This window comes from Balearica regulorum, chromosome 3 (assembly GCF_011004875.1).
Source record: "Balearica regulorum gibbericeps isolate bBalReg1 chromosome 3, bBalReg1.pri, whole genome shotgun sequence".
Classification (NCBI taxonomy): domain Eukaryota; kingdom Metazoa; phylum Chordata; class Aves; order Gruiformes; family Gruidae; genus Balearica; species Balearica regulorum.
The window spans coordinates 103,618,869-103,645,569 of record NC_046186.1 but is presented as its reverse complement, the minus strand read 5'-3'; the positions used below and the strand labels follow the sequence as shown (position 1 = coordinate 103,645,569).

At 40.2% G+C, this 26,701-nt stretch overlaps 1 protein-coding gene across 23 annotated transcripts in view; it reads left to right on the top strand.

Moving 5' to 3' along the window:
* ESRRG (estrogen related receptor gamma) overlaps positions 1-26,701 on the top strand; it is a 404,653-nt gene that overhangs the window by 155,844 nt on the left and 222,108 nt on the right. For 7 of the 23 annotated variants that reach the window (XM_075749267.1, XM_075749269.1, XM_075749268.1 and 4 more), the window contains one exon: positions 13,157-13,215. The exons of 13 other annotated variants lie outside the window; for them this stretch is intronic. Coding sequence is in view for 5 of the 10 variants with exons in the window: in XM_075749259.1 (XP_075605374.1) it covers positions 13,157-13,215 (59 nt within the window). In the remaining 5 variants the exon portion in view is untranslated. Of the gene's footprint in view, positions 1-13,156; positions 13,311-26,701 lie in introns of all 23 variants that reach the window. 3 more of the 23 variants (XM_075749263.1, XM_075749261.1, XM_075749262.1) reach the window with 1 other exon arrangement.

Genomic DNA, 26,701 nt, shown 5'->3' with positions numbered 1-26,701 from the left:
TCCAAGTGTAAACAATGCATTAGTTCTCCCTGGCTTATTTCAAACCCGAGGTGTACACTGTAAATATTTGGGAAATATGATGGAAAGAGTGTGGAAAGACTTTTATTTTTTTTTATCCATTAAATGTTACTACTAAAAAATGAACCTTAGCCCCCACCCCCGGCTCGGGTCCCAAATCATTACTTGTCTGTAAAAATCCAAGACCAATTTCTGTTAATTACTTATGAAAAATAACTCTATTTTTTTTCTCCCAAGCTATAAAAAAAGCAGACAGACATTTGGACGGCATTATCGCTAGGCACTTCATGCTGAATGTGCCGCAACAATAACAACATAATTAACGCTCGCACAGCAAAGCTCAATTAGGGTTTGGGGGGTGGAGGGGGCAGAGGGGGGATAAAGGACTGGAAGACCTGAACTACAGAATACCAAAACTAATGCAAAGTCGCCTTAGGACTTCGGTAAACTTTGGATCAGGTCCAAAATGAAAGTTAGTGAGGTCAGTGCTTTCTGAGCACGTCAGAGCTGTTATTGCCGAGGTCTCTGCGGTGCAGTCCTAAGGGCATCGCGCTGCCTTTCCCAAAGGGGGAGAGGGAGAAAGTTTTCTGTCACTCCAAAATATTAGTGAGGTATTAAAAAAAAAAAAAAAAGGGGGGGGGGGGCAAATATTTCCTGAAGTTTGGTTGTTGATTCTCACTAACTATAACAAATAGGAGCTTTGCTACAAATTGGTAGTCATGCTTTCAAGACAGCAAAGTTTGACTTGTCTGTGGGATCACTGGAGGAGTGATAGAACGCAGTAATTTAGAAAGTGTAATGAAGCTGCATGCTGTGCAATGTGTAGACCACCGGGTAGCAATTAATTTTTGTTAATGAATTTAAAACTAGATGTATGGAAATGGTTATATAAAACGTATACACTGCTAAACAGCTAACTAGTCCTTTGGGTTTGCGTTTTCATTATCTGTATGTAAATCATTTCAGCGAGCATGATCTAATGAGTCAAAAACTGCTCTGAAATTTGAATTGAGATTTGCAAGGCACTCTTTGAAAATCCTTCTGCCTTGCTTCGTCGTATGGTCCTTACAATGGAGCTATGTCTAGTCTCTGATTAATAACCTCTTACGTGGGGATAGTTTGTAGGTTTTATTGTGTTTCAGAAGGGTTATTTCTAAACTCTAGGAATATCCTGCACTAGTGGGGATGGGAAATTAAGGAACATTCAAAACCGTTCAAGAGAAACAAGGAGCACAGCTGAATGGTCCCCAGTGACCCCTCCTAAATCTGATATTTCTTATGTGGTAGGAAATAAATAAAAAAATAAAATAGTTAACTGTAAAAGACTATCTGACAAAACCATGCAAACTGCTTTTTCCCAAGCGTCGGAAAGTTCTATTACTGAATTAGAGGCTGTCTCTTTCCTTCATATGCCAGTTAAATCATTGTGCTTCCTTAGCTCCCCTAAGGTATATGCTACGATTTCCTCTTAACCAGCAATGAAGATAAATAGCTCCTGTATCTTTGCTGTGTACAGTTATCTTAAGCAAAACCAAAATTAAAGCAAAACTGCGGCATCACAGTTTCTTACAGAATCCTGAATATAGGACAAAAAGTTGGAATACCTCAGAAAGGTTATATTATATACAAAATATAAAACTTGTATGTGTATATACTTCTGTGCATATTTATAGCTTCAGTTACTAACAGACCTCGAAAAACTGAGTAATTAAAATGATATCTAAGCTTGATGTGCTGTAACCAGATAAATGAAATTGTACGGAGTGGACTGGAATATTTGGAATACCACGCTCCGTTTCCCACCCCTTTTTTCACAGCATGAGCATTATATCATGGTTGTGTACATTCCAGTTAGCTGCAAGTGAGAAATCACTGCCGAGGTCGCTGAAATGTCAGTGCCGCATACGCTGAGGACAAAAATGGATGGAATTCCCTGTTATAACTAATTATCAAAACTCATATGCTACAAGAAGAAAACACGTGCGTCCTGTATGCTGGGTGCTGCGGTCTAACAGAGACACTGGCTGGTTGAAAAGCCCTACGAACAAACCTATGCTATAACCTATTTCAGATTTTTAAACATTTCATATGCCGGGTGAGTAAGTTTAGTCTCTGGCACGTATGTACAGCTTTATGCTGTATATTCACTGAATGCTCTTGAAACCAGCTACATGTTTTTAAAGCTCTTTAGCTGAACCCTGTATGGTCTGAAATACCCAGGTAGTTAGCATTCCTGCCAATTTGATATGATTGAGACCTTTACTTGAACTGACCTCAGAAGGAATAGAAGACTAATTGAGGCAGCCCTAGTTCTAGCTCTCTAGAGGTGTAAAACACTGCAAATGGTATCTGGTGCATGCATAAAAAGGTTTACATAGTAGAAGAGGGGTATGGGAAGGAAAAGAAAGACTTTTCTTTTTCCATCTCTTAGCAGCCTTTTCCCCTCTCTTCCCAAAGCTTCAAGAAAAAATTATTTTATTCCTATCTTAATGTCATTGCATGGTAAAATAACAAGCAAAAAAAAAAAAAAAAAAAAAAGAAAATGAACCCAAACAATGCAGAAGGTGAAATTAGGACAGTGCTTGGGTGCCTCAGGGCTGTAATTAAAGCTATCTAGATAAAAAGAGATATTCTGCCTCAGATTTATGTTCTGAGGAGGGGAAAAAAAAAAAAAGCTGAAAGTGAAACACAGCAAAAGAAATTCGTAATTCCAATGTATTCAACTCGCCCATCAGAAGAAATGGCATTAATTCAGGTACCCAATTACTGTAATGTGGTTCAGAGCACCTCAATAGGTGTTTCAATCTCAAGCCAGGACTAACATTTGTAATCCTTTAAATGCACTTAAGAAATTGATGTTACAGCCCCACAATCTGTTAGGGGCCTTGCTTCCTGGCTGATTGCAAAGTATCCCACCATTAATTGGATCATCAGAATGTGATCCGCGTTCTGGTCCCCGGATTATGTAAGACTGACTTTGCTCTGACGCGCTGAACCAGAGGCTTCTTTTGCTGGATATTTTGACCTTTAATGTAGATAAGTGGTATTTTTCATCAATCTTAGCTTGCATTAAAAAAGGGAAATGTCAATTCAATGTGGGGCGTTTAACTTAATTCAACATCTTTTAATTTAATACCTTGGAAAAGTTAGTCCGTCTCCGGCAGGTCGGAGACTTCAGCTGATGGAATGGTTTGCCGAGAGGGGCTGGAGGCACGTTGCTCCCACTCAATAACACGATCGGGTCCCAAAAGTCTCTTCATGCTTCGGCCCTGTATAAAAGGGAAAGATAGAAAAAAAAACCCCAAACAAACAAAACAACAAATGGCCCCCTGACCATGCTTTGTGCTGTAGCGGTAATGAGTTTCCTCAGCTCCTTTGGACTGTTCCCTAATGACTGCTCCACATGTCTGAGGGAAAAGAGACAGAAAAATTAATTCCGTGTTTACTGCCCTGTTTTCATCTTGGGCTTCGGGTTTCTTGATTTTATTTTATTTTTTTTTTTTTTTTTTTTTTTTTGGTGAATCAGGGTGCTTTCATAGATTTGCTCAATATTCTTAATGTATGTTGGTGCTACAGTAACAGCTGGTTTGGAAATCCTCTGCATGGACTAGACCTAAAATCCTATTGAAAATAAGGGACATTCTAAAAGAAGGAGGCTTTATCTCAAAAAAAATTATTACCAGAATATGTACAGGACATGTTGTAACACCTTTTTTCTTCTTCTTTTTTTTTTTTTTTTTCCCCTTGTACTGTGTCATAAAAGCCCTCCTAGTGCTTCTCTTCCTGATACTGAATGTATTTGTCCTAATGGTACAGACAGAAGTTCTGCAACAAAGGTGACTGCAACAAAGAATTTTTTTTTTTATTTTTTTTTTAATGAAAATGGTAAGCTTTTCCATTTTCTGGGCATTGCAGTGAGCATCAGATTAATTTGAATTTTACCATGTCTTTGGGAAAACCATTATATGGTATGTTGTCTCTTGGCCCCGTGGTCATTAGGAGTGAAGATGGTGAGGTGAAGAGAATAACATCAGGTTTCATGACCAAGGCTTGATGTTTCTTCTGAAAGTGACGGTTAATAATCCTGGGGTATGGTGATGATTTCAGTAAAGTTAGTACCTGCTACCTACATATACATCAAAAATCACTGGCAGAATCTGGCTTTTTTCAGTGTTTCAGAGAAAGAGCAAGCTCTTTTCACATGTCTCACACAGAGGCAGAAGCTCATAGAAATCATTTTGCAGCTGAGGCTGGCTGACTTAGGTCTCCTTTCCTTTGTTGTCTGCCAAGATCTCAGTCTTATTTTTCCAACTCTCCCCTCTCCCCCCTCTTTTGCAAGTCATTAAAAAATAGTGCCGCACTGTGGGCAGGAAAAACTGCCAAGGCACAGCAATGGTGAGGGGGTGGTTGGACTTCATGTTTCACTGCTGTCTTCTAGGCTGCGGAGATGTTTTTCGAGAGGACTTTAGAACATTATGGGTTGAGGGGAAAACAAGATTTTGAGGGAGCATCTTAATGTTTCATGAGAAATGTTCAATCCCAAGGAGCATTGAACTGAAAAGGGTGGTTCTTGCATTTCTCCTACCATCCTGCTGGCTAGGACCAACTCAGTCTGCCATGTAGGGGGGAAAAAGGTCAAAGCTTTGCGGCAGGGAATTTAAATACAAGGTTTGGGACAGTCTCGTTAGACATCTCATCCATATGGCTTTTGCAGTCTCTTAGAATGATGCCCGGTGAGCTTTCTCAGTGTGTCAGAGAACATAGCTGTCCTTGTCTCTTTGGTCCACACTAATTAAGTTTTGTAGATTAGCAGAATACCTAGGTGAGCCTTCTTGTTGGATTTACAGAGACAATAAACACAGACCCACAAAAAGGCTTTTGGTGGGAGGTATTGTTGTGATCTTGAATGCAGATAGGAAGAGAACTGGCCAGGCGTTTGGACTGAGCTGACCATTTATTAACAATTAACAGTGCACAGATCAGGAGGAGGCAGAGTTTCTGTTGTTGGGTTGGGGGTTTGGGTCTGTGTGAGGTTGCTGTTACTCATACGAGGTATGTGGCTCATACATAAATGCCTGACCTTGTGCTCCCCCCCCCCCCCCCCCCCCCCTTTTTTTTTTTGTTCTCCTTTCTTCCTGATATGAATTGAATAGGCAGGTAGATATATACAGCTCTGGTCAGCCTAATTGGCGCTAGAGGTGATATGGTGCTACGCTAGGACAGGATAACCTTTAGATTTAGGCTCCTGGCTGGAGCAAGGAAACATGCATTCCATTCCCTGCAGTGCATGTTGGTTGTGGTGGTCTTCTCTCTTTGCACTTGTACGGCTCCTGGTACAGGAAGATCTCACCTGGAATGTAGATACCGCTGAATGGTAAATAAGAGCCCTGGCTAGAGATTCCTATAACCAGGTGACCAGCTTGCAAAAATATAATACTTTTCTACCAAGCGTGTTTCATGTTACAGTATTTGAATCTCTATGTTCTCCTTGAAACTGCCACCACGGATGAAGAACGCGAGTTCGTGCTGTAATGTCAGATACTTGCTATACTAACATGCAAAGAGAAGTCCAAAGAGGTATCCTTATATGTTATCCATGAGGGAATTACACCTACTTCAGCTTAAATATTTTAACAGGCAGTGTTGAAGGAAGCTCGTTTGGCCATGTTCTGACCTGGTATAAACAGAATCACTTTTCCTGAAGTGACTGAAGCTGTATCTACTTCGGCCAGACCTAAGTTTAGCTCGGAGACGTCCAGATAAGTACTAGTCTCACAACTCAGCTCATTCAACACCAATACAAAGCTCTTTTATGAAAGGAGAAATATAAAGTAATATAGGTAAGCTTTTAATTATTTTGGCCACAGAACAAACATATTGTTTCTTCCTGCTTGGAAGGGCCTAACCTTCTGCAGGGAGAGTAGGATCTGTGATACCTCCGGTAGTGATAGCGTTCCTACAGCAACTGCGTTTTCCAGCAAGCTTTGTACTAGCATTAAGATGCTTCTGAGTTATTCTGCTGTATGGGGGGGGGGAAGGAAACCTTTTGTAGCTTGTGGCTGGGCCTTCCCAGGCAATTGATTTTAAACGCAGACAGTGTATCTCGGGGTGTTTTGCTGTATGGAGTTGCATTGGAAGCGCGACACTTCCAGTCTGTTTAATTGGAGTGTTGGGTGACACTGCTCTGCTGCTTTATCCCAGGATAGAAAGCTGATCTACGTTTTAGCTTTAAGTACGCTACAAGGTTGGAAAGTAAAGTTGAGTCTGCAATGAAGCAGATATATTGGCTTCCCATGTTTTGAAGACAAATGGAGTCTCATCCATCGCTGCTGTACCAGTATGCCGGTGCTGTTTCAGGCTGCTTTGGGTTAGGATTTCAGTTTGCCCTTCCTTCCTAATGGGGTCCCTTGGTGGAGAATGCCATCCAAGCCCAGGATGGATGAGGTGCCCTAAGGACCTGTATCAGGCTTGCCTTTTAAGCAGTGCCTTGCTGAACTGTGAACTGGGCTTTTCTTGAAGTGCTGCATGAGGATATGAATCCAACTTTGAGACAAAAAAAGAGAACAAACACCACGTACAGCAGCATATGTCAGCCTGAATGCACACAGTATTTGGTGCACTAATATGCATCTAAAATGATTTTCTTGTGGTGTCTTAAGTATTTCCCAGGGGATCCTTTCTTTGTTCTAACTCCCTGTGGAAGGGGCAGAGAAAAATGGCCGGCACGTTTCCTTTGGCCACTGTCAGCGACAGGCCCATCGCAGAATTAATTCTGTCCTCTCTAATGACCGTCAGTTACCTCATTGCCAGGGAAATGGCCCCCTCGGTCTGCGGGATCATAGCAACTAAGTTTCATTAGGCAGGACAACACGCTCCTCTGCTCCAGGCTGCCTGCAGAGGCTGAAGTGGTTTTGCTCGCCCCTGCGGCCGAGCGGCGCGGGTTTCTCTGGTAGCACTTGCCTGTCCCGGGGCTGGCTCTGTGTCGATAGCTCGCACATCTACTGCTTGGCACGTTACTGGTTTTGGGTTTCCTCTGAAAAGTAAACCCTGTGTTTCCTTCACACTGAGGGGGAAAAAAAGATTTGAAAGGAGTGGGCAGGATGAAACAAACCCACGTGCTGTAGCCATCGTGATCGTAGCCTCACGTGGGCTGCTCAGTTCCCTGGGAAGATGTGTTTGCAAGACCAGGTGGATATGTAGAAATACTGAATGGTTTTTGTATTGGGGGCACATACTTTTCAGGGTTGGACTCCTGCTTGAATTCATGAGTCCACCTTTCACACAGGCTCAACTGTAGAGAATGCAAATACTTTTCAAGGTAACATTGACTAATTCAGCAAATTCAGACCATCCTACACAGTGGTGCAAAACCAATGCCCTGTTTCCGTTTCCCAGACTTGCACTGTGGACTTTACCTGGCAATTACTTGGATGCTGTTGCTAAAAATGTAGGACAAAACAGTGTCCTATAAGGGAGCACTAGTCAGTATTTTTTGGTATGTTGTGAGTGATAGCTCACACGTACTAGGGTGTGAAGCTGAGCAAGTGTCTTTTAAATGGTTGATTTGGGTTTCAGTGCTGAGTCCAGCTGTGCCTTGAAACACTCTGTGCAGTACAGTAACTTAGAGCGTAATGGCCTCATATGAGGGGGCAGATGTGAGTCGCAGGTGAACTACTTCTGAATGATGTCAGGGGTGTGAGCACTCTCCCTGCCCTTGGCTTCCCCTCCCAGTCTCTTATTCTGTTATATGTGGTGTTTGTTGTTTGTTCTTTCTTTCTTCCCACCATCTCTTTGCAACACAGGCAGGCATGTTCCAGTGTGACTCTTGATGAGCCTGCTATGTACTGGTTAATCTGGTTCTTGTATTTGATTTTAATGCCTTTTTTCACCTTGCCTGCCCTAAGAAACCCATGCTGCCTCAAGTAGCTTTGAATGTACCAGTAAGTGTATGTTATAGAGTGAGAAGTGAAATGGAGAACATGTCTTCACCCAAGACTTGGAAGTGGTAGGAAATGACATCTTGCACTTCTTTTGCTTTTTAGATCTTTAAGCCCTAAGCCACCCTAAATCTACTGCCCCTATAAAAAGCTGCATTTTAAAAGGCTTTAGGAGGCTTGCTGACCTTGCAACCTACTTTGTAAGGAGTCTGCACCCACAGCTATTAAACAAAATTAATTTCAGCACTTTTAAATTGTTAATCTTGCAAAAGACAACTTGCTTGCTCTCCAGTGATCCCACAGGTCATCATTCTGTGAGTTGCAAACCATCATCAGGGTTCGTGGCTCTGAACATCATCAGTCTGATTGTGGTCTCCCAAATGCCTTGCAAAATTAATTCCTCTGCCCTCCACATTTCCTCCCCACAGCAGCTCTTTGAGATCTGGGCTCTTGGTGAGCTCTGTGTGCGTAGCAGCTATTCACCAGTAGGCACGCCGTAGATTGTTCCCTTTTTAAGGTTACTCTATCCTAAATCAGTTCTTCCGATCCTCAATTCACGGTAATGAACTTGGGGCAACGGGACGTGACTTCAGGTAGGAAACGACAGTTTTAGTCTTCGGAGTGTTAGGTTTTCTATTGAAACCGCAATGTCTCTTGTAAGTTAAGTTTCTCCATACCCATGGGGCAAGTTTTTTACCAGGTACTGATTTATTTTGTATCTTCTTAAGTGTATTTTCTTTGCCTGGCCATGAAACTTGGAAATGTTGCCTGTTTTCTCCAGGTAGCTATGTATGTGAATGCACTGGGGGTGGGGAAGAAAGTGTGTGCTGTATCTGGTATTATCATGCCTGGTTGTCCCTGCTCCTTCCACCTCTTTTGTCTCTGCCACTCAAGCCAATTTCAGCCATCCGCCAACTCTCATTTGGGATAATAGCTTCTCTTTTTACTGTTGTCTTGTCATGTTTGATTCGGCAGCACAAGGGTTTTAAATTAGCCAAAACGTTTGCATGCTGGGCTTACTCCGCTGCCACTACCAGTTGTAGAGCCACTAAACCACTTGATGCTGAAATTGATGATTGCTCGGAAGGAATAAGAAATTGTTGGTGGCTACCGGGAAGATTCATTCACGCCGAGCCCCTTTTAAGAAACCTATGGGGGAGGGAGAGAGAGATTTCCTTCATTTTCCTGCTGCCTGGCTGGTGGTTGCATTGTGCTTGTGCCAGGTTCCTGCTGAGTGATTACAGCCTTGCTAGGCTGCGTAGTTCCTGTGATTTCGACATAAAAAGAGAAGAAGAAAAATACAGAGGGAAAGGAAAGGGGGAGGGGGGATAAAGCTCCAAAGACTTGCAGTTCAATTCAGTAATGTGGAATTGTGATGTTTTAACTCACTGCCCACTTTTGGGGTTTTTTTTGTTTGGTTGGGTTTTTTTGTTTTGTTGTTGTTGTTTTTAAAACATCTAATTTATTCCCCCTGGCTAGAAGTTTACTTGTTAGAAGTTTTACCCAGTAGAAGACTCTCTGTATGAGCCTGCCAGAGTTGGTGATGCTAAACCACAACTGGGCTATAACCAGTTTTTATTATTCTCTGGATTAAAAATGGCTCATCATTAATGGGATCTGGGAACACCAAGAAACTACAAAACTTCTAAAAATACCCCCACATTCCCCCCCAAAAATGCCTTTTACTTGTTTATATTAGTGTGTAAAGATACGTAGACCCAGAATTTGTAAGGGAAAAGAGGATGACAGTGCTTGAGAAACTGTACAAAGAGAAAACAAATGAAGCCATAGAATTAAATGTGAATGACTAGGGTTGTACGAGGGATATATACGGAACTATATACAATCACGTATGCAAAGTAGCAGAGGCATCTTTTATTTCCATTGAGTGGATTTGGGTTTGGTTGTTTTTTTGTTTGAAGAGAGCATGTTTTGGGGTTTTGGTTTGGGTTTTGTTTGTTTGTGTTGGGGTGTTTGGGTTTTTTTAGGTGGTGTGCTTGGGTTTTTTCAATATTCTAGCACTACCTTCTGGGTTACAGTGGTGATAGGTAGTCAAATGGTCAGAAAAAGTGAGACCCATGTGCAATGGGTCCAAAAGACAAACGCTGTCTAACAGAAAATAGTAGCAACTATGATTTAAAGACAAAACAATCAACCAAACAAACCCTTTATTAGTTATATATGCAAGTTCCCAGACAGTCAGAAGCATGGCTTCAGATATATGATTCATTATACAGTGTCACAAATAAGACCCTAAATATAACACATGTGGGAATACAATTGCATAGCATCCAAGCCAAGAAAGATAGATAGATTTTTCTCGTTTGATCTAATGCTGCTAACATTATTATTAGTAATATTCTATCACTTTTTTCCTGATTACTAAGCTACATGTTCTCTTGCATAAGATGCCCTTTTCTGCTTAAAAAAAAAAAAAAAAAAATCTTGTAAATTTGAAGGTGTTGGCATCCAACTTTATTCCTCTCTTGTATGTAATAAATCGTGAAGAAATCATGTGAATGACTAAAGCTCTAAAAATACAAATCTAACTAAGAGGCTGAATCTCTGGGGCCCAGCAGTGGTGCGCTGTTGTGCAAGTCTAGCTCCAAGGGCTCACGTCTGTGCCAATTAACAGTAGATTGGAAAGCCAGGCGACCATGATGGGTTTAGTCCTGTTATCTGTCTCTAACTGCCGTGCTGTTCAGAATTGCTGATTTCTCTGCAAAATCATGACAGATGTATTACAGGAAAATGTATTGGTCGAGTAGCTAGTGAGAGAGTTAATGCAAGGGATAATAAGTAGCTGAGGCTCTGTCCTCTAGCAGACTTTGATGTGGTTTGATAATATATGGGATGGGTCAATCTGCCCTATTAGCAAATGTAGCCGGTTTTTGCTCTACATACAAACTAGAGATTTGATAAAGCACTAAATTAGTTTTCACAAGGTATTAGATGTTAGATACTTAATGGGATCATCATGCTTTTGCTACACTTGGTTAAGATGTGTTCTGTAACAGAAGCATGCGGCAGCATGACATTTCACCAGGAAAGGAAGCATGTCTTGTGACTGAATCACGAGTCTGGGAATTATAACGTCCAGGCATCGCTTGGCTTCCAAATTACCATCTGTCTGATTTACCAGAGAGGTTTCTTTTTTCACCTCTGCAGAATGGGACAGTGTCCTTACCTTTTCTCTTTGCCTCCTTGTGAAGCTTGTAAAGTGGTTGGTGGTTGGTTTTGGTTTTGTTTTTTTAATCCTTGAACGCAAAGGGTAATCATATGCAAGTAATCATGTTTCTGTGAAGCCTTGGTCACATGAGAGCGATACTGTCCCATTCAGTAGGTGCTGGGAAATTCCTAAACTTGACAGCAGAGAATTCACAGGTTCAAGCAAATTTAGTAGAGTGTGAAAGGAGAAGCTCAGGGTTTTGACGTAGTGCTCCACAACCACGCTCTGCATTCACTCTGTGCCAGTGGTCAACTAGTATTTAAAAGGTGAAGTAAAACCAATAGTTCAGTGAAGTTAATAACGCTATTGTACAGCCAAAACCTCGTTGGTAAGGTATGTCAGATGGGGACAACGTCCTTGCCTTCACACCTTTGCCCTGTTCTACCGGTGGGGATGGTGGGTGAAGGCGGCGACCTTCCCAGAGCAAGGAGGTCTCTGAAACGGATCCTCGGTTTGAGCGCTCCCCTTATCTGAGCTGGCGTTCGGTCCGCTGAAGCAGGCTGCCACTTTGGTTAGCTGGTAACGCTTTTATAAGCTTGTTTATTCACTATCAAAGAAAAGGCTGTAAAATGACTTTAAGTTCTGTGGTTTTTGTCTTGTTAAATAAAAATCTAAAACTGCTGACAGCGGTGTATGCCCACAGCTACCTTCAGAAAACTATGCTTTAAAACCCATTAGGCATTTTGTATTTATCCCATGAATCTAATTTTTGATAATGTTATTTTTCCCTGTGTTTACAGGTATTATTCTTAATTACATTTGAAAAGCATAATTTTATTTTCTTTAACATCTTACTACTCGTGCAAGTAGCCAGTCCTGAATGACCGCGGCTAGGCTTTGCGCTTCTCCTAGCGCTAGGGAGACACTCCTACCTTTTCGTGAAATGCAGCAAGAGTGTCATATATAAAATGATTCTGTTTGAAAGGATAGAAACTGCATCCCAATATAGATCACAGTGGAAAATGACTCAAAATTACATGACAGCTTCTCCCCCGTTTACCCCTCCCTCCTTCCCTTTCTCAGCCTGTTTCCCAGTTGGGCTGCAGTAAGAAATGCGTCGTGTATTGTGACATTTTAGTTTACTGTTACTAATAATCCCTTTGCCTCTTTCATTAGCATGTTATTTATAGGATCGCAAAAGGGCATTGGTACCGCTCAGCCTCTGAGGTGCCGCTGCTGGTGTCCCAAGAATTGAAACGTTTTAAAAAGCGCCGGGTCGCAGCTTGGCCTCGGCAGCGGGCTCGCCTGCCTCTGGCAGAAGCCCGTGCAACGCTTTGGGCTGAAATCCCACATTTTAAAACCCGCCAAGGCCGGCGTGGACTTTGGATGCTTGTATAAACAAGGCGACTTTGCCTCATAACTCCTCCTAAGCCCGGACCTGACGAGCCGCACGGAGCTGGAGGGCTGCGTTTCCCCTAATAAATTCCTTTTTGTGAACCCACTTGTTAGTCAAGCGTTGTGCACACTAACTACAGCGAGGGCCCTGTGTCTTGGGCATAAATTACTCTCGCGTGGCACTGTCTCCGAGCAGCCCCCCAGTTATGGATTACTTTGTTCTCGACTTGACAGGAACATAATTAGAACTGTTGATGAAATCTACCAAATTGTTCCTCCGTGGCCTCAATGGTCAGGAAATTTGGCTGAGTCGTATTTGTCACCGACGTAAAGGCTCTAAACACTTCATATTAACTACGTTATTAATGTGCCCTCTAATCTGTCCGTGAATTGGTAACACTTGGAGTGAGCTTGTGCTCTAATAGTACCTTGTGATGAATACATGGTAATGCTGTTAAAAACTTTCTGGAGGGTGGGGGAAAAAAACCCACCTTAATAAAAAGTGAGCATTTCTAGGTTGTTTGGGGTGGGTTTTTTTTTTCCCTCTGTATGTGCATTTTTATGTTATACAGTTTTGTTTTGTTTAATTGGAGATTCGTTTAGGCTTTACATTGACAGACCGTTTTCTATTCTATAGGATTTCCTGACATTTGGGCTGTTTCATTGCCAGAGGAGGCTTTGTGTGTCCCAAAGGAAGTGAGTGATCTGGCCATAACAAATCCTGCCAAAATATTTTAACACCGTTACGATTTTCTAATGCAATGCGTAGTGAATGTGACTAGAAAAGGATGGTGAGTCCACGAAGGGGGTTCGCTCCCTCTCCTCTGCGATTTGTCTGGTGGAACGAGCACGCAGGAGCTGCCGGGGGTGGTGGGAGACCGTAGCCCGCAGTGGGGGGGGTTGGTTTGCCTCCTGAAGCGTATTGCTTCAGGCACAGCGATGGCTCACGCTTCATCTTTAAGCCAACCTTTCAAATTTGGGTCCTGCTCTTGAACTTCCCAAGAGGCCAGGGTGACCAGAGACAGCATTTGAGTTCTGTTAAATAAATGCATTTTGGCTGCTGTAAATGTTCAGTAAGTTAAAACAAGGAAACGTGTTAGATGCTTATAGATGAGAGAGAGATTAGTGGCTGAAGGTCCGAGAAGTTGACAAGCTGCTGTCTTGGGTAAACCAAACTCTTACCTTCAAAACAAAGGGTGGTCTCATACTTCAACATGGTTTTGAAGAACACTAAGGTGGCTCTTCACTATATAAGCAACTGTGTGCTTAGAGCAAGCGTTAGAACACAAAAATAAGAGTTTTCACATGTAGCGTTCAGGGGATGAAGACAATTCTGACAACCTAATGTTTAGCATAGAGCTGGAAGCATGGGAAAACAATAGTTTAGATCCCTGAGCTATTCTCTAGAGCAGCAAGTAAATTAGCTGCTGTTTTTCTAATACCTTGGTGATTTGCTTATATTAAATTTAACACCACCCACTTGCCCCTGCCCCCCAAAATAACCCAAACCATGGCTAAAGTTAGTATTTAGTAAACAATTTAAAACCTAAACCCAGCAAGCAGTTCAAAATGTGCTCACTGCGGAATATCAGCTATCATCTCTTGTGCCCAACATACACCATGTTGGATTACTCTCGCAATTAGCTTTTGTACCAGAGTAAACTAGTGTGTGTTTGGTGATTTTACATTCACATACTTAAAAATAAACCAAGTAGCTGACCATCTGTACCAGCAGGTTTTGCTGAAGGGAGGCAAGCTAATGAGAAGTAGAAAAATGGAGCACAACCGCAGTTTTGGAAGTTGCTCCACGTGACCAGGTCCTTCCACTTCTACTGAACGGTCCCAAGTTTCCGACTGGGTTGAACTATTTGCCCTTGACCTGTGTAGTCAGGTGCTCAGGTGGCCATAAAGCTAGTCAGGTCTTTCACTGTTGATGATGTTTCCCACTTGGATGTTTCTGTATTTGTTTGTCTTTGAATAGTGAACAGAATTGCAAGTTCTCGTGCTCATCTCCTAAACCCTTGTTCAGTTTTTGCTGGGCTGACTCAAACTGCCTCTTCCCTGTGGCCCCTGCATGTGTTATTTCCCGGGTCCCACGGGCAATGATGCCGTTACCAACGGGTGGGAAGTATGAACCTGGGAATTAGGACTTACTTTGAGACTTCTTTTTTATAATCTTAATATTCATAAATGAAATGGGAATCTAACTCTGCACCTTTCTCATGCAAATCAATCTATTTCTAGTAATGAGAAATTTAAGTGGTTTTTTTTTTTTTTTAATATGTAGTTGCCACCTCTGGAAATCAGGATCAGAATTCAGGATGCTCAAATTAGGTGTTAGTGCATACAGATACTCTGTTGATGACTCTATTATTAGAATAAAGTAGACAAGTACTTTCCCTAGATCTGTATCTTTTCACTACTTTTCTCTTGTTCTTCTCTCAGTTCATCTTGTCTAAATTTTTCTTCCATTCTTTAATTTCACCCTTTTAATTCCTTTTGACCAAAGCCATGGGATCTTGAAGGGCTTTACAAATAATTAGATCTTGTTACTTATTTGCAGTGTGTTCAAAACTGAATTACATTTTCTTTTGTCATAGTCTTGTTCATAGTCTTATCACAGTTCTAAAATGGGATATTATTTGGGACACTCTTACCCAAAAACATGCTTTATGCTGTCCTGGCTGTATTTCATTTGTCTTTCTAACATGCATTCGCTACTAAAAAAATTCTTTAAATGAGTAAGTATTGTATTATCTTTGAATGCTACTAGTTTTCTGGTTTTGGGTTGGTTTTGTTTTGTTTGGTGTTTGTTTTGTTCTGCTGTTTTGTTGGGGTTTTGGTTGTGGTTTTTTTTCCAGTGGGAATGCCATAATATGTGTCCTGTACATCCAAATATAACTTGTTTCATTCAGTAGACCAAAATGCATCGTGAGCAGAGCATCCCAACAACTAAGCTTAATCCTAATTTCACTTTTTGTTTAAGAGTAGGAAGCAAGAAATACTTCTGTAGAAACCAAGGTACTTACTCAAGTGGGAGGTGGGGAATGGGGTTTTAATATCAGAATTGGGCCCTGGAATATTAATTTGATAAAACTGTATGATTTTACAGTGTCAGCTGTGGAGAGCATATGCTAGCAGACACTCAGGTTTGAAATCAGGATTTGTAGTTAATCATTATAAGAAACAGCCTTATCACTTCATAAACTCTAGGAAAGACTGTTTTCTTTTCCAAACATTTAAATTACTCAGCCGTTTTATACATTAAAACCCAATTATAACATGCAGGGTTTTTAAAAGAATTTTCAAAGCTATTTCCTTTAGGAACTTTCCCTGGACTGATGCGTTAGCACTGAGTAGTTCATGTTCTTAACTGCATCTCTTGTGCGTGTTTGGTTTCATTGGGTTTTTTTCCTAACAAAATAGGATTGGTAGAATGCTCATTACCAGACTAGCCAGTACAAATGCCAAACAGCCAGTACCACCAGCTTCACACACACGTGCACGTAACTGTGCAAGTGCTCACACATACGCAGGCAGACCACCCCTGACACGCGCTTGTATGCGACGTATGGACAGTTCTGTAAACTCTTTCAGGACGTGCAACATGTCCCCTACCACTAGTGAAATGAAATCCCAATGTGGCTAATGAGCTCCAAAATATAGCTTAAAAATACTTTACTATATTAGAGAAGGGAAATAATGACCAGGTTAAAGTAAAGGTTTATTCTATCACTTCTCTTCTGCCACATTACACAGACTGCATGCAAACCACGTTTGGACAGAAATAAAAATCAAAATGTGTTGCAGGATTTTAGGGAATTGAGTTGTACCTGCTACTGAATGGAAGAGCTTGCTTTAAGCACTACCTTTTTGGTGGTTCTCGGGACCAGCTTAATACTTGAGCTGATCTGGCGTGCATAGGTGGCATTCTCTTTCTGAAAATGGCCTTTCTTCTAAAAGCATAAATCTGTACTGTTTCTCAGAGCTTAGCTACTGTGGTACAGCAAACTTGATTCGACAGAGGCCAGTTATGAAGTTGTGTGTTACTTGACCCATATGAAATCATGACGTCTCAAAAAAAGATACTGTCCAAAGCTACAGAATAATCTTTCAGATTATTTGTTTGGATGCTGACATCTCAGCAGAAAGGTATACGTGGATCAGATCGCACGGATCTAGGTCAGGAAATGACCGGTGTAATTGTACATGATGCAGTAGCTAGAGGATGTTTGAAGACCTAAAAGATGCACGTGACCCTAGTGCCTTTACAAGACTACTTCCAAAAGCATCCTTTTACTGAGCATAGCGAGCTATTCCCACAGTGTTACTCACCTGTTGGGAATTAATAGGACAGTGTTTGGTAAATACAATATTCCCAAATCAAGGCTTAGCTACCTGTGAATAGCAATGAGTGGAAAAGGAGGTTTATAAGATAGAAAACCCCTGCTTTAACGGCCAAATAAGAGAGAGAATAAGATTTCAAAAGTGGAAACAGCTTTCTAAAGACCAGTGTGGGACCAGGATCCCCATGTAGGGAAAAAAATAAAGCCACTTGCTTTAACAAAAAGAAATGAAAGGGGGATAGGCAGCTGCTCACCCCTCTCACTCTTGATCTTACAATAGAGCTGAAGTTGAGATAAGAGCCTGGTGCTTCTCTTCGTGAAGAGACTGTATGAGTGAAAGTTCACAAAGATACTAGGATTTACTAAGTAAAGTCATACTTGTCAATAGCTTCTCTTGCTAGATATTTAAAGTTCAAGTGCTTGTTTGCTTTAGTTAAGTGCTCTGAAGTGCTCTAAAAAGCATTGGCCCACTTATATAAACAAATAGAGAAACTCACTGATAGTCTTCCCAGTCAGAGTGTGTTACCCAATATTTGGATATCCTTCCTTGGGTCTGAAAAAGATTTGCACTAGCAACTTCTAATACATGTGAGTCTTTGCGAATGGAGTATTATATTATATTATTTGATCGTAGACATTGCCTATGTTGAAACACAGTTTCTGTTGCACACAACCATGAGGAAATAGAGGGGAGTCAGTAGCTCAGAAACTTATCCAGAAATTGTGTGACTTGAGAGGAAGAAGAAGGTGGAAACCCGATTTTCTTTTGGAATATTTGCATAGAGGATTAACACTTACACCTCTCCCATATTTTTCTTTCTCCTGCTCAGCTATGCTAACTCAGGAATCTCTTTTAGTGCCGAGAGTCAGGCAACCAAACTTAAACACGTTCTCAAACCATGGGAAAATCCCTGTTTGCACACGTGTGACCGCTCACAGAAAGAAAGGAAGCTCCCAACACTAATTGGTAGTGAAAGTGAAGATTGGGATGGTATTCACATGCTTCCCCACAGTGTTCCCTACCTACTAGCGTTGTAGTGCTTCCCTACTAGTTGTCCTCGTGGTAACAGCTGTACCGTCACAACATAAAAGTATGTATTGAAAGTTATCCTCTTTCCTATGTATAAGCATTATTTGGAGGAATCACCGCACGTACCTTATGCAGTAAAGTCAAGGCAGTTAAGTCCAGAAGAAAAAAGTAAACTAAATACCATCAGCAACTACTCCCCAAAATGCAACGTAATGTGAGCAATAGGGATGTAGCTGGCTGCTATCTTAAAACTAAAATGGCAACCTTCATTTAAAAAAAGCCCATAAAATTTGTCCTAATAATTTTGATCTGCATGCGTTTTCTTTTTACCTGCCTCGTGTACTGTCTATGAGATTCAGGGGGTGTCATAAGCAGGTGGATTTAGAGCTGTTGCTAATTTAAACTGCATTTAATAAAACACAAGTTTGAGATCTTACAAATCAGTGAATGTGGCATAGTTTGAAGATTGCTTTTGTCAAGTTTGATTAGCTCAGAGAAACCTTTTCTAAATATTGATTGTGAGATTAATCAGGCAATGTAAGACCTTGACTTACTCCTCATCACGGGAAAACAACGTAATGTATTATCTCATTTGATGACCAGGAAAATGTAACTTCTGAGGATTTAGAATTTGTGTTTTAAATATTGGACCCAAGGAAAAATTTTCAGACAGTTTTTTTCTTTTTTTTTTTTAAACTGACTTGTAATCTTCCATATTATACTTCACTTTCTATAATGTATTCCCATATTACACACTGATAGTACCGACATCATTACATTGAAGGATGTTCTTATTATTGACTCCATTCTCAATTAATTATAAGTTTGTCATGTTTTAATGAGTAGGATTAAACTTTCATATTCCAAATATGTATCTCACATTGCTCGTTTAGAAACTTTCTAAAGAAGGTGGTTGAACCATTTCTGCAAATGAGTATGAGGAAACAAAGTATTTCTTTCGTACATTCAAAAGTGTGCACCGTATTTACAAACACTTGCAGAAAAGCGTTAGTAGCTCTCTGCTTTGGAACAAAGTTTTGAAATTTGGGCAAAAGCTCTCCTTTTCTAGCCTTCTGTATCACAAGGAGTTGTTGTCTTCGCTAAAATAAAGACTCATATAGGTGTGTGTAATGTCCTGTAAAATACAGGATAGCAGAAGGAAGAGTAGCACTAATGTATTTCAGGCATAGCCTAATTTTCACTGGGTGCTCTTTATTCCTCTTTAATAAATCTCTGCTTCCTTCTATAGCCTTTTTTTTTTATCTCCCCCCCCAAATGAAATGGTACTTTGTATTTTTACTTAATTACCCTGTCATTTAAAACTGCGGCATGTTTTCAGCAAAGCTGCTGCCACCTGTGCCTTTCAGATTCAGATTTGGTCCAATGCAGCTCTGCAGGGCATCTGTCAGGCTTTCTCTCCAAAGTTCAGTGTGCGTTAATAGACACTGCTTATTCATCGTATTTGCTAGCAGAAGTTTGATGTTCATTTGTCTTTTATTTCCTTCTACAATTTAACACCTTTCTCACTAGTACAGATCAAATTCTTTCTAAGAATGCTTATTCTTTTGCTTATGGGCCTGCAAAATATACAGACCAGGTGGATGTATTCTAGCCCTGTGGTTGCTGGACTGTTGCTGCTGATTTCAGTATGGTTATGACTTTTTTTCCCTGAACTATCAATAATAATTAGATACCTGTAAGCAATAAGCACCAATAAATTTGGACTCTGTGTTGGTAGATGGGCATCATAATATGAGCAGGTACTGGTGTCACAGCTGCATAAATCACAGCAGGTTCTTACCAAAGAAAAGCAGGTTCCTTACCAAAAAGAAAATCTTTCATGAAATGTGTTTTACATTGCTTGTTTAGTCTGTATTGAATTAAAACAGTAACCTTGCAACTTGAATAGCAATGTCAACTGATGTCACAGTTTGGCTGATAACACATGAGCGTGATTTGAAAGGGGTTGGACCAGCACGTCCCTCACCAGGTAGAGCCCCAAAGTTCTGCTGAATGCTCAGCGGCAACCGATGTCCTGGGCTATTGCTCCTGGGACCTGTTGCTACAAATAGCACGTAGCTATGTTCTGATATTCAGGTTTCGACGGGATGTGGCTGCTCTTTCTCACTTACCAGATGGCTTTCCAGGTACCATCACCTGTCCTAGTGCTCCTTCGCCTCGCTAACAGAGTTGTGACAAGACCTGTCATGATGGTTGTGAAAGCTGCTTCTGCATGTGGCCGTAGTAATTATCACATGTAGGCACCTTTATTTAGCAAGTCCACGTGTATATTACTGTTGCAAATGTCTTATGTTTTGGGTACATTCATTTTATATCTTCATTTTATATTGCCCGTCTGCGGTGTTGATATTCTGCAGCCTAATCAGAGAGTTAAACCTGTGCGAAACCCGCTTGATCTCAAGATCTTATGCCTGTATGAGGGGGTATGAATTTCTTCATACTCCTGTTTGGAGGAACACCTATAACTCAGTTATGGCTTTGCACTACTTGAAAGTAATTCAGTAATCTCATGCATGGCAATGGGAGTTTTATACTACACCTCCCCATCACCTATTCTCATGAATGTTTTCTACATGTATCGTCATTATCATCAGCATCTGTCTTTTGAGTGGTGATTGATTTGTCTCTAGGTCTCTGTCCCTTTATACAATACTAGATCTAAAATTACATCTGTCTAGAGAGAAAGACATGAGCTCAAAGATTTAATACTAGTTTCAAAATTTTATTGCCAATAACTAAACGTGAAATTGCTTTAAATTAACCAGTAATTATTTAGAATTAAGTAGGAAAGAGTTTAAAAAAAAAAAAAAAAGAAAAAAAATCCCTTTCCCAGGCAAACTGGACCCTATTCTTCCAACAAAGCTGTTGCAGGAGGTCTCAATGGTATGAATAAATGTATTTCTTTTAACAGTTTTGTTGTTTAAAATGCCATTGTTTCATCTGAGGTGTGAGGAGATGTGCTAACCTTGTCAATGTGGGTGCAGTAGAGCAGAAATGATAACTGTATATACTTTTTTTTTAACAAAAATACAGAGTGAGTGTGTGCGTGTGTGTGTGAGAGAGAGAGAGACAACTTATTTAAATCCTGAATACAGTCAGACCTCATATGCATTGTTAAAAAAAAGCCCTAAAGAATTGCATATGGATTAGGGGGATGAATATTCTATTATTTCAGTCTGTTCTGCTGATCTTCTTATTGTGACTTTGCGCTTCAGAAATCTGCCAGGAATTTGGCTTTGCTGTACTAGGCAGTAATTTTAAATGTGTATCAAGCACTTGATAGTGTATGATTTGCGTGCTGTTGCATTCCCATTCCCTAAATTTTCCACCAATTTATTACTTTTTTCATACTGTTTTAATATTTCAGGATGATGAATATATACAGCATCATTAAAGGTAAATAAAAAATGCATGAAATTAAAAAATGGAATATTAGATGTTTCTTTGCTGTAATCCCTAGGTCCAATAGGAATGAAATGTCTCTGTTCTGTCAAGTAATCCCTAAACATGATTAGGGACCTTGTAGTTTCCACATAGCCCACATAATATTTGTATCGTATAAGCCTATTTATGTAAGGTTTGAGTAAAAGTTGTTATTAGAAGACCTATAAACCTATTTTACAATTCAAAAAGATATGCTTGCCTCTTAATCTCTCTACTTTTATTATTTTGCTGGAGATGGCAATACGTCCTTAATTCATTTTTCAGAATTCTGTTACATCTTTTGGGTACTTATATTGTGCATTAACGATCCCAATGAAATGTATTTTTAAGATAGAGGACTGAGTTCAACAGTTCATCTACTTGTGTAGCTTCTCCTTAAATCCGTATTGGAAGGGACGTGCACCTCTTTCTAGGTCTTTTCTTTGACATCCGAGTTTAATCTGAACCGTGGGTCAGGAGATGTAGAGATTGTTTTTCTGATTTTGGGGAAGAGGAGCTGGAAAGGGGGGGGGAATTAATTTTCTCTGTTTAAATCATGTGATAATATATTATTGGTAATGTAGGTGCTTCTGGCAGCATCACAGGAAGTTTTAGAAATCAGGTTTTGATTTGACCAGCGAATAGCATAGTTTTAGGGAGAAAAAGCTAGAAAGAAGGAAAATGGGGAAAACTTTTGAATGACAGAAGAATAAAACAGGAGAGACAATAGCTGCTTCCAGCTGTTTCTTGTGAGACAGTTGTGTTGGGGATGCAACAACTCGGCGCTTCCCGTTCCCTGCCTCAGCTTCTTGCCTGGGCAGCAGAGATGCTTGTAGCCCTTTCTTCTATGTTGTTAGGCTGAATTCATTAATGTTTAGAGGTATTCAAGTTCCATGGTAACAGAAGGAAGATCAATAAATAAATGAGACCAGTAACTTATATACCTCTATGGTTTGAGTAGACATTCACTAAGAAAATATTTTCAAATGATAGCTGGGGTCAGCTGTGGCAATTCTGTATTTCCCATAAGGAAATTTGAGATTATATTAACCTTGGGCTATCTACTGAAAAAAACCCTGTGGAAATACACCTATATTGCTTTCACACTGCACTGAAATTTTACTTTTATTTCATTTTCGGCAGTTAGGGTGGCATTTGAGCAATAGCTCTATTCTTGTATTTATGAACTGAGAGAAGCAGAACTGCTCACTGCTGAGTCCAGGGATCCTCTTCCAGGAAAGCTGAGATCAATAACTGTTATCAAGTCTTCATTTATAGGGAGTGTTAAATGACCACAAAGTCCTGATGTTCATCAATTAATAGGGTGTGCTTAAAACTGGACTGTCTGTGCTCCATCCCCCCTAACTCCCCCCCGCCCCAGCCTACCATAGTCAGAACTTTTGATCTTTGCTGTCGTTTTAAATGGTCATTTTTAGTTATTACAATTTCTTTTTAACTGGAGATACTGTATTATAGTGGTGCCAGTAAGCTAAAGGTAAGCGACGTTTTTCCCTCGCCAACCTCCTCCTTCCTGCTAGCAATGGAAGGTGGGAATGAGGTGATGATACCCGAGGCTCATTTTATGATCTAAAGCAGGGAATTACAATTATTATTGCAATTATTTGGGGGTTTCGGTACTCAGCGAGAAGGCGAGTGCACACCCCAACTGGAGCAGAACAAACACTGAAAACTGAAAATAAAAGCCTCACGCACAGATGCGCTTTCAGATGCCTTATTTGCATCAGTTTAAGTGGAAAAGAGGGATTTGGAAAAGAGAGAGCTTAATTTAACAAAATAATATTATGCTTTCGATCCTTAAAATGAATGAATTATTTGGATACTTAGCAGTATAATGTCTTTGAATAATGCTGGTACTTAAGATAAAAAAAATTATATTGTAAATGTGCTGTGTTTGCCTCTGATGATGTTTTTACCAATTTGGCATTTATGGGAAGCAATATCATTGTTGCAAAGTTTCCAAATTGCTTTTTACACAAATCCGCAGAAATTAAATCTCCTCCTTGTTATGCAAATGAAGCGATGTCTTGAGACACCGGTATGTTAGTGCAAATCTGTGGAGACAATAACCCTGCTTCTACTTGTAGTCATTGTGTGTCCACTATTAATTGCTCCAGGAAGGTGCGTTAGGTATTGGCTATTGCACAACAACGTAACTAAGCATATGCTTAAGTATAGCATGTAAGGAGTAGAAGAGACGTCTCATAGGGACCTCTTGCGCTTAAAGTTAAGCCCGTGCCTGACCGCTTCCGTGGCGAAGAATTTAGCCCACCACGTGGAGTAGTATGTGATGCAGGAATAATGGTGAATTATGTAAATTGTGAGCCTTCAGAAAGAACATCACAAATGCATTTCAAGCTCAAAGAAAGTAACGTGAATACAAATTGGTGTAGGCCACGTGAAGATTTTGGGAGACTGTGTACCATGTGGACCAATGCAGATCGGGCCAGTTGTGGTGGACTTCAGCAAAAGCCTGCTGGCATTATTTTGGCTTCTATTCAGAACACCTTCCGGAAAAGCTACGTGTTTTGTCCGAGAGGTGGGAAAATATAGTGATACAGTTTGTACTACCACCAAAAAAAAAAACCAGACAGACATTTAGTAGAAACATATTTTGAGTAGCGGTAATGCTGAGCTCTGATCGAAGGCGCTAGGTGAGAACTGTGGCTGGCTGGTCAGCGTTTTGCTGGGTCCTACCCAAAACCTTGCTCGGCCAGAGCTGCTGACAAAGGTGGCGTCAGCAGCGCTGCTGACTCGGGGAGCAACGTGTGCCTGTCTGAGGGACCTCTGCCTTGTTATTAAGAGGCAGTCTAACATTTCAGCCCTTTTCTCCCTCCCCTTGGACTGCACGACTTGATACGTGTATATATATATATAGGGAAGGGACCAGTCACAACGTGGGTTGGAAGAGAGAGCAGCTCGTGGACAGTCCAGGTGACTGGCACCATTTTCAGGCGAGCCACCAATTTAGCAGGGTGTAATGTAGAATTATTTTTAGTTGGACCCATACTGGGTCTTCACAGAATTTAAACTACATAAAAGTGCTGTATGTGATGTGTTTAAATTCATTGACAGAATTAAGGCAAGACCAAGGCAAGTGCATGATCGATTTATACAAATACAAATGAATCTAATAGATGGAGGAAGGCAAGATAGATCAAATTTTAAAACCTGGGAGCTGATTTACCTACATCAGATGTTTAATGGGATGCTTAAATTGATTGCTTCTCCAAAAACTACTCACAATAGTCAAGCCACTGACTAAATTGCGTAATCAAGGCCTCCGTGTGCATCTACATCTTGATTTCCATGTACAAATAACCAGCAATTAACGCTGCTGATTGACTGCAGGGAACAATTTGAGGTTCAAAATGGCAACTCCAGAGTTTTTAGGGGTCTTTTAGCATTATTTCACTATGTTTTTAGAAGTGAGTATAGACAGACTTGTGTAAGTCTATATAAACAAAAGCTTTTCAACTCAAGTTGTAGAAGGTTCTTCATGGCTATAGCTAGAAAATGTCTCTCTCTTAATTGTGAGAATTTGGATGTTTATATTAAACCCAACATATTAGCCCAATTCTGTGTAGCCTAAGGGTCCCATTAGGTGGGTTTATATTTTCACATTAAAAAAACCCCAACCAAACCAAAACAGGAAAGGTGTTTGAACGAAAGGACGGCAGTTTGTTTTTGTAGCAATCACGAGGCACTGTATGCTTTCTTCTTTCTCAGGACTGAATGCATTTCTGAGTGGAAAGTCAGCAGTCACTATTGGCACCCTTTTCTTTTAATTTTTTTTAAAAATCAATTTCATTGTAATGTATATGAAGGACACTAGAATATTGGACCGAGATTCTTGAAAACACTGGTGCTTCCTCATTATTTTCACTGTAGTATTTCTACAGTAGTGAATTATCAATTACATTAAGTCTTTTTATTTCCTATGGCACAGCTACAACAACTAAAATTAAGGGTGTTATGCTCACCGTCCCTTGCACCACGCATTCTACTGTGGGCAAGCTTTTGCTGTTTTCTCACAGTAACCTTTACAATGCAACCGATAAACATTATTCCTGTTTTAATGACTCCCAAATAATGTCATATTTAAATGAAATGCGGTTTGCTTCAGCAGGGTTCTTTGAATTTATGAGCATTTTTGTCCCATATCCTACAATAATGTGACAAATATTATTTGCATTTTTACTGTTTTCTTGAATACTTTTAAACACCCATTTTTAGGAGACTTCAGATTGCTTTTGAACATATTTGAATGCATTTTTAGCTATCACCAAGTTTAAAATAGGAACCCTTTTTTCAGCTTATCTTTATTAAACACCTGTAAAAATCAGTGGTATTTCTTTTTTCTTATAAAGCTTTCTTCCTTTAACGAATGCCAGAAATGCTGCACAGTTTATTCTAGTATGGGCTTCTTTTCTTGGTGGTAACGGGCAGTAAATGGTCTGGTAATGTCTGCACCATACACACAGACATTTACCTACCTGAATGGCATAAATAGAAACTTGAAATTGTAATGCATCTGATCTTTAACGATAACCAATTAATATTAGAACTTTCAGGCAACTTTTAGAAAATATTATCCAGAATGAAGTCTTAGAAATTGATCATTCTGTACAAATAATCATGCTTCCAATAAACCTGTGATCTGAGCAGTAGATGGCTAGGCATGACGGTGACCAATTAATTATATTTTCTTATTGAATATTCACTTCGCATTTTTTAAAACCACAGATTTTTTGTTGGTGGTTTTTATGGTGGTTTTTTGTGTGTGTGTGAGGGGATGTTTGGATTTTTTAGATAGTTACTTTTTTAGAAGAAATTTTATTATTTGGCACCTTTATAACCTAAAGGTGGACTAGCAGCTTAATCTTGCTGTTCTTGGAGGCAGGTGTTCCAGTGATTTCAAGAGTTCTTCATCTTGGCTGGGTTAAATTTTCTGTTTCCCTTTGATGCTTTTTTCTGTTGTTGTTGTTAAGAATTAAAATTGTCTGATCGTTTTTAAGGCAATATTTCATGTGATGAATCAAATAAAAAAAAAATCAAAGTAATTCTTGTATCTCTATAGAATCATAGCAAGACCTCTCTAACATTCTCAGAAGTCAGCGGGACAGTTTTTTGATTGTTGTTGTGCTGTAAAAATAACTTCCGTGTATGTTTTTGTGGTTAAAAAAACCCAACCAAACACCCCGTACAGAATTTTGCAAGTGAAACCATATTGTTCAAGATAAGATTGTGGTCACTCACCAGTCTCCATTTGAGCACTGAACTAGACGCCGGTTAAAATTAGACCTCCTTAACGGACTAACAAGGGGAGGTAGGAGTAGAAACA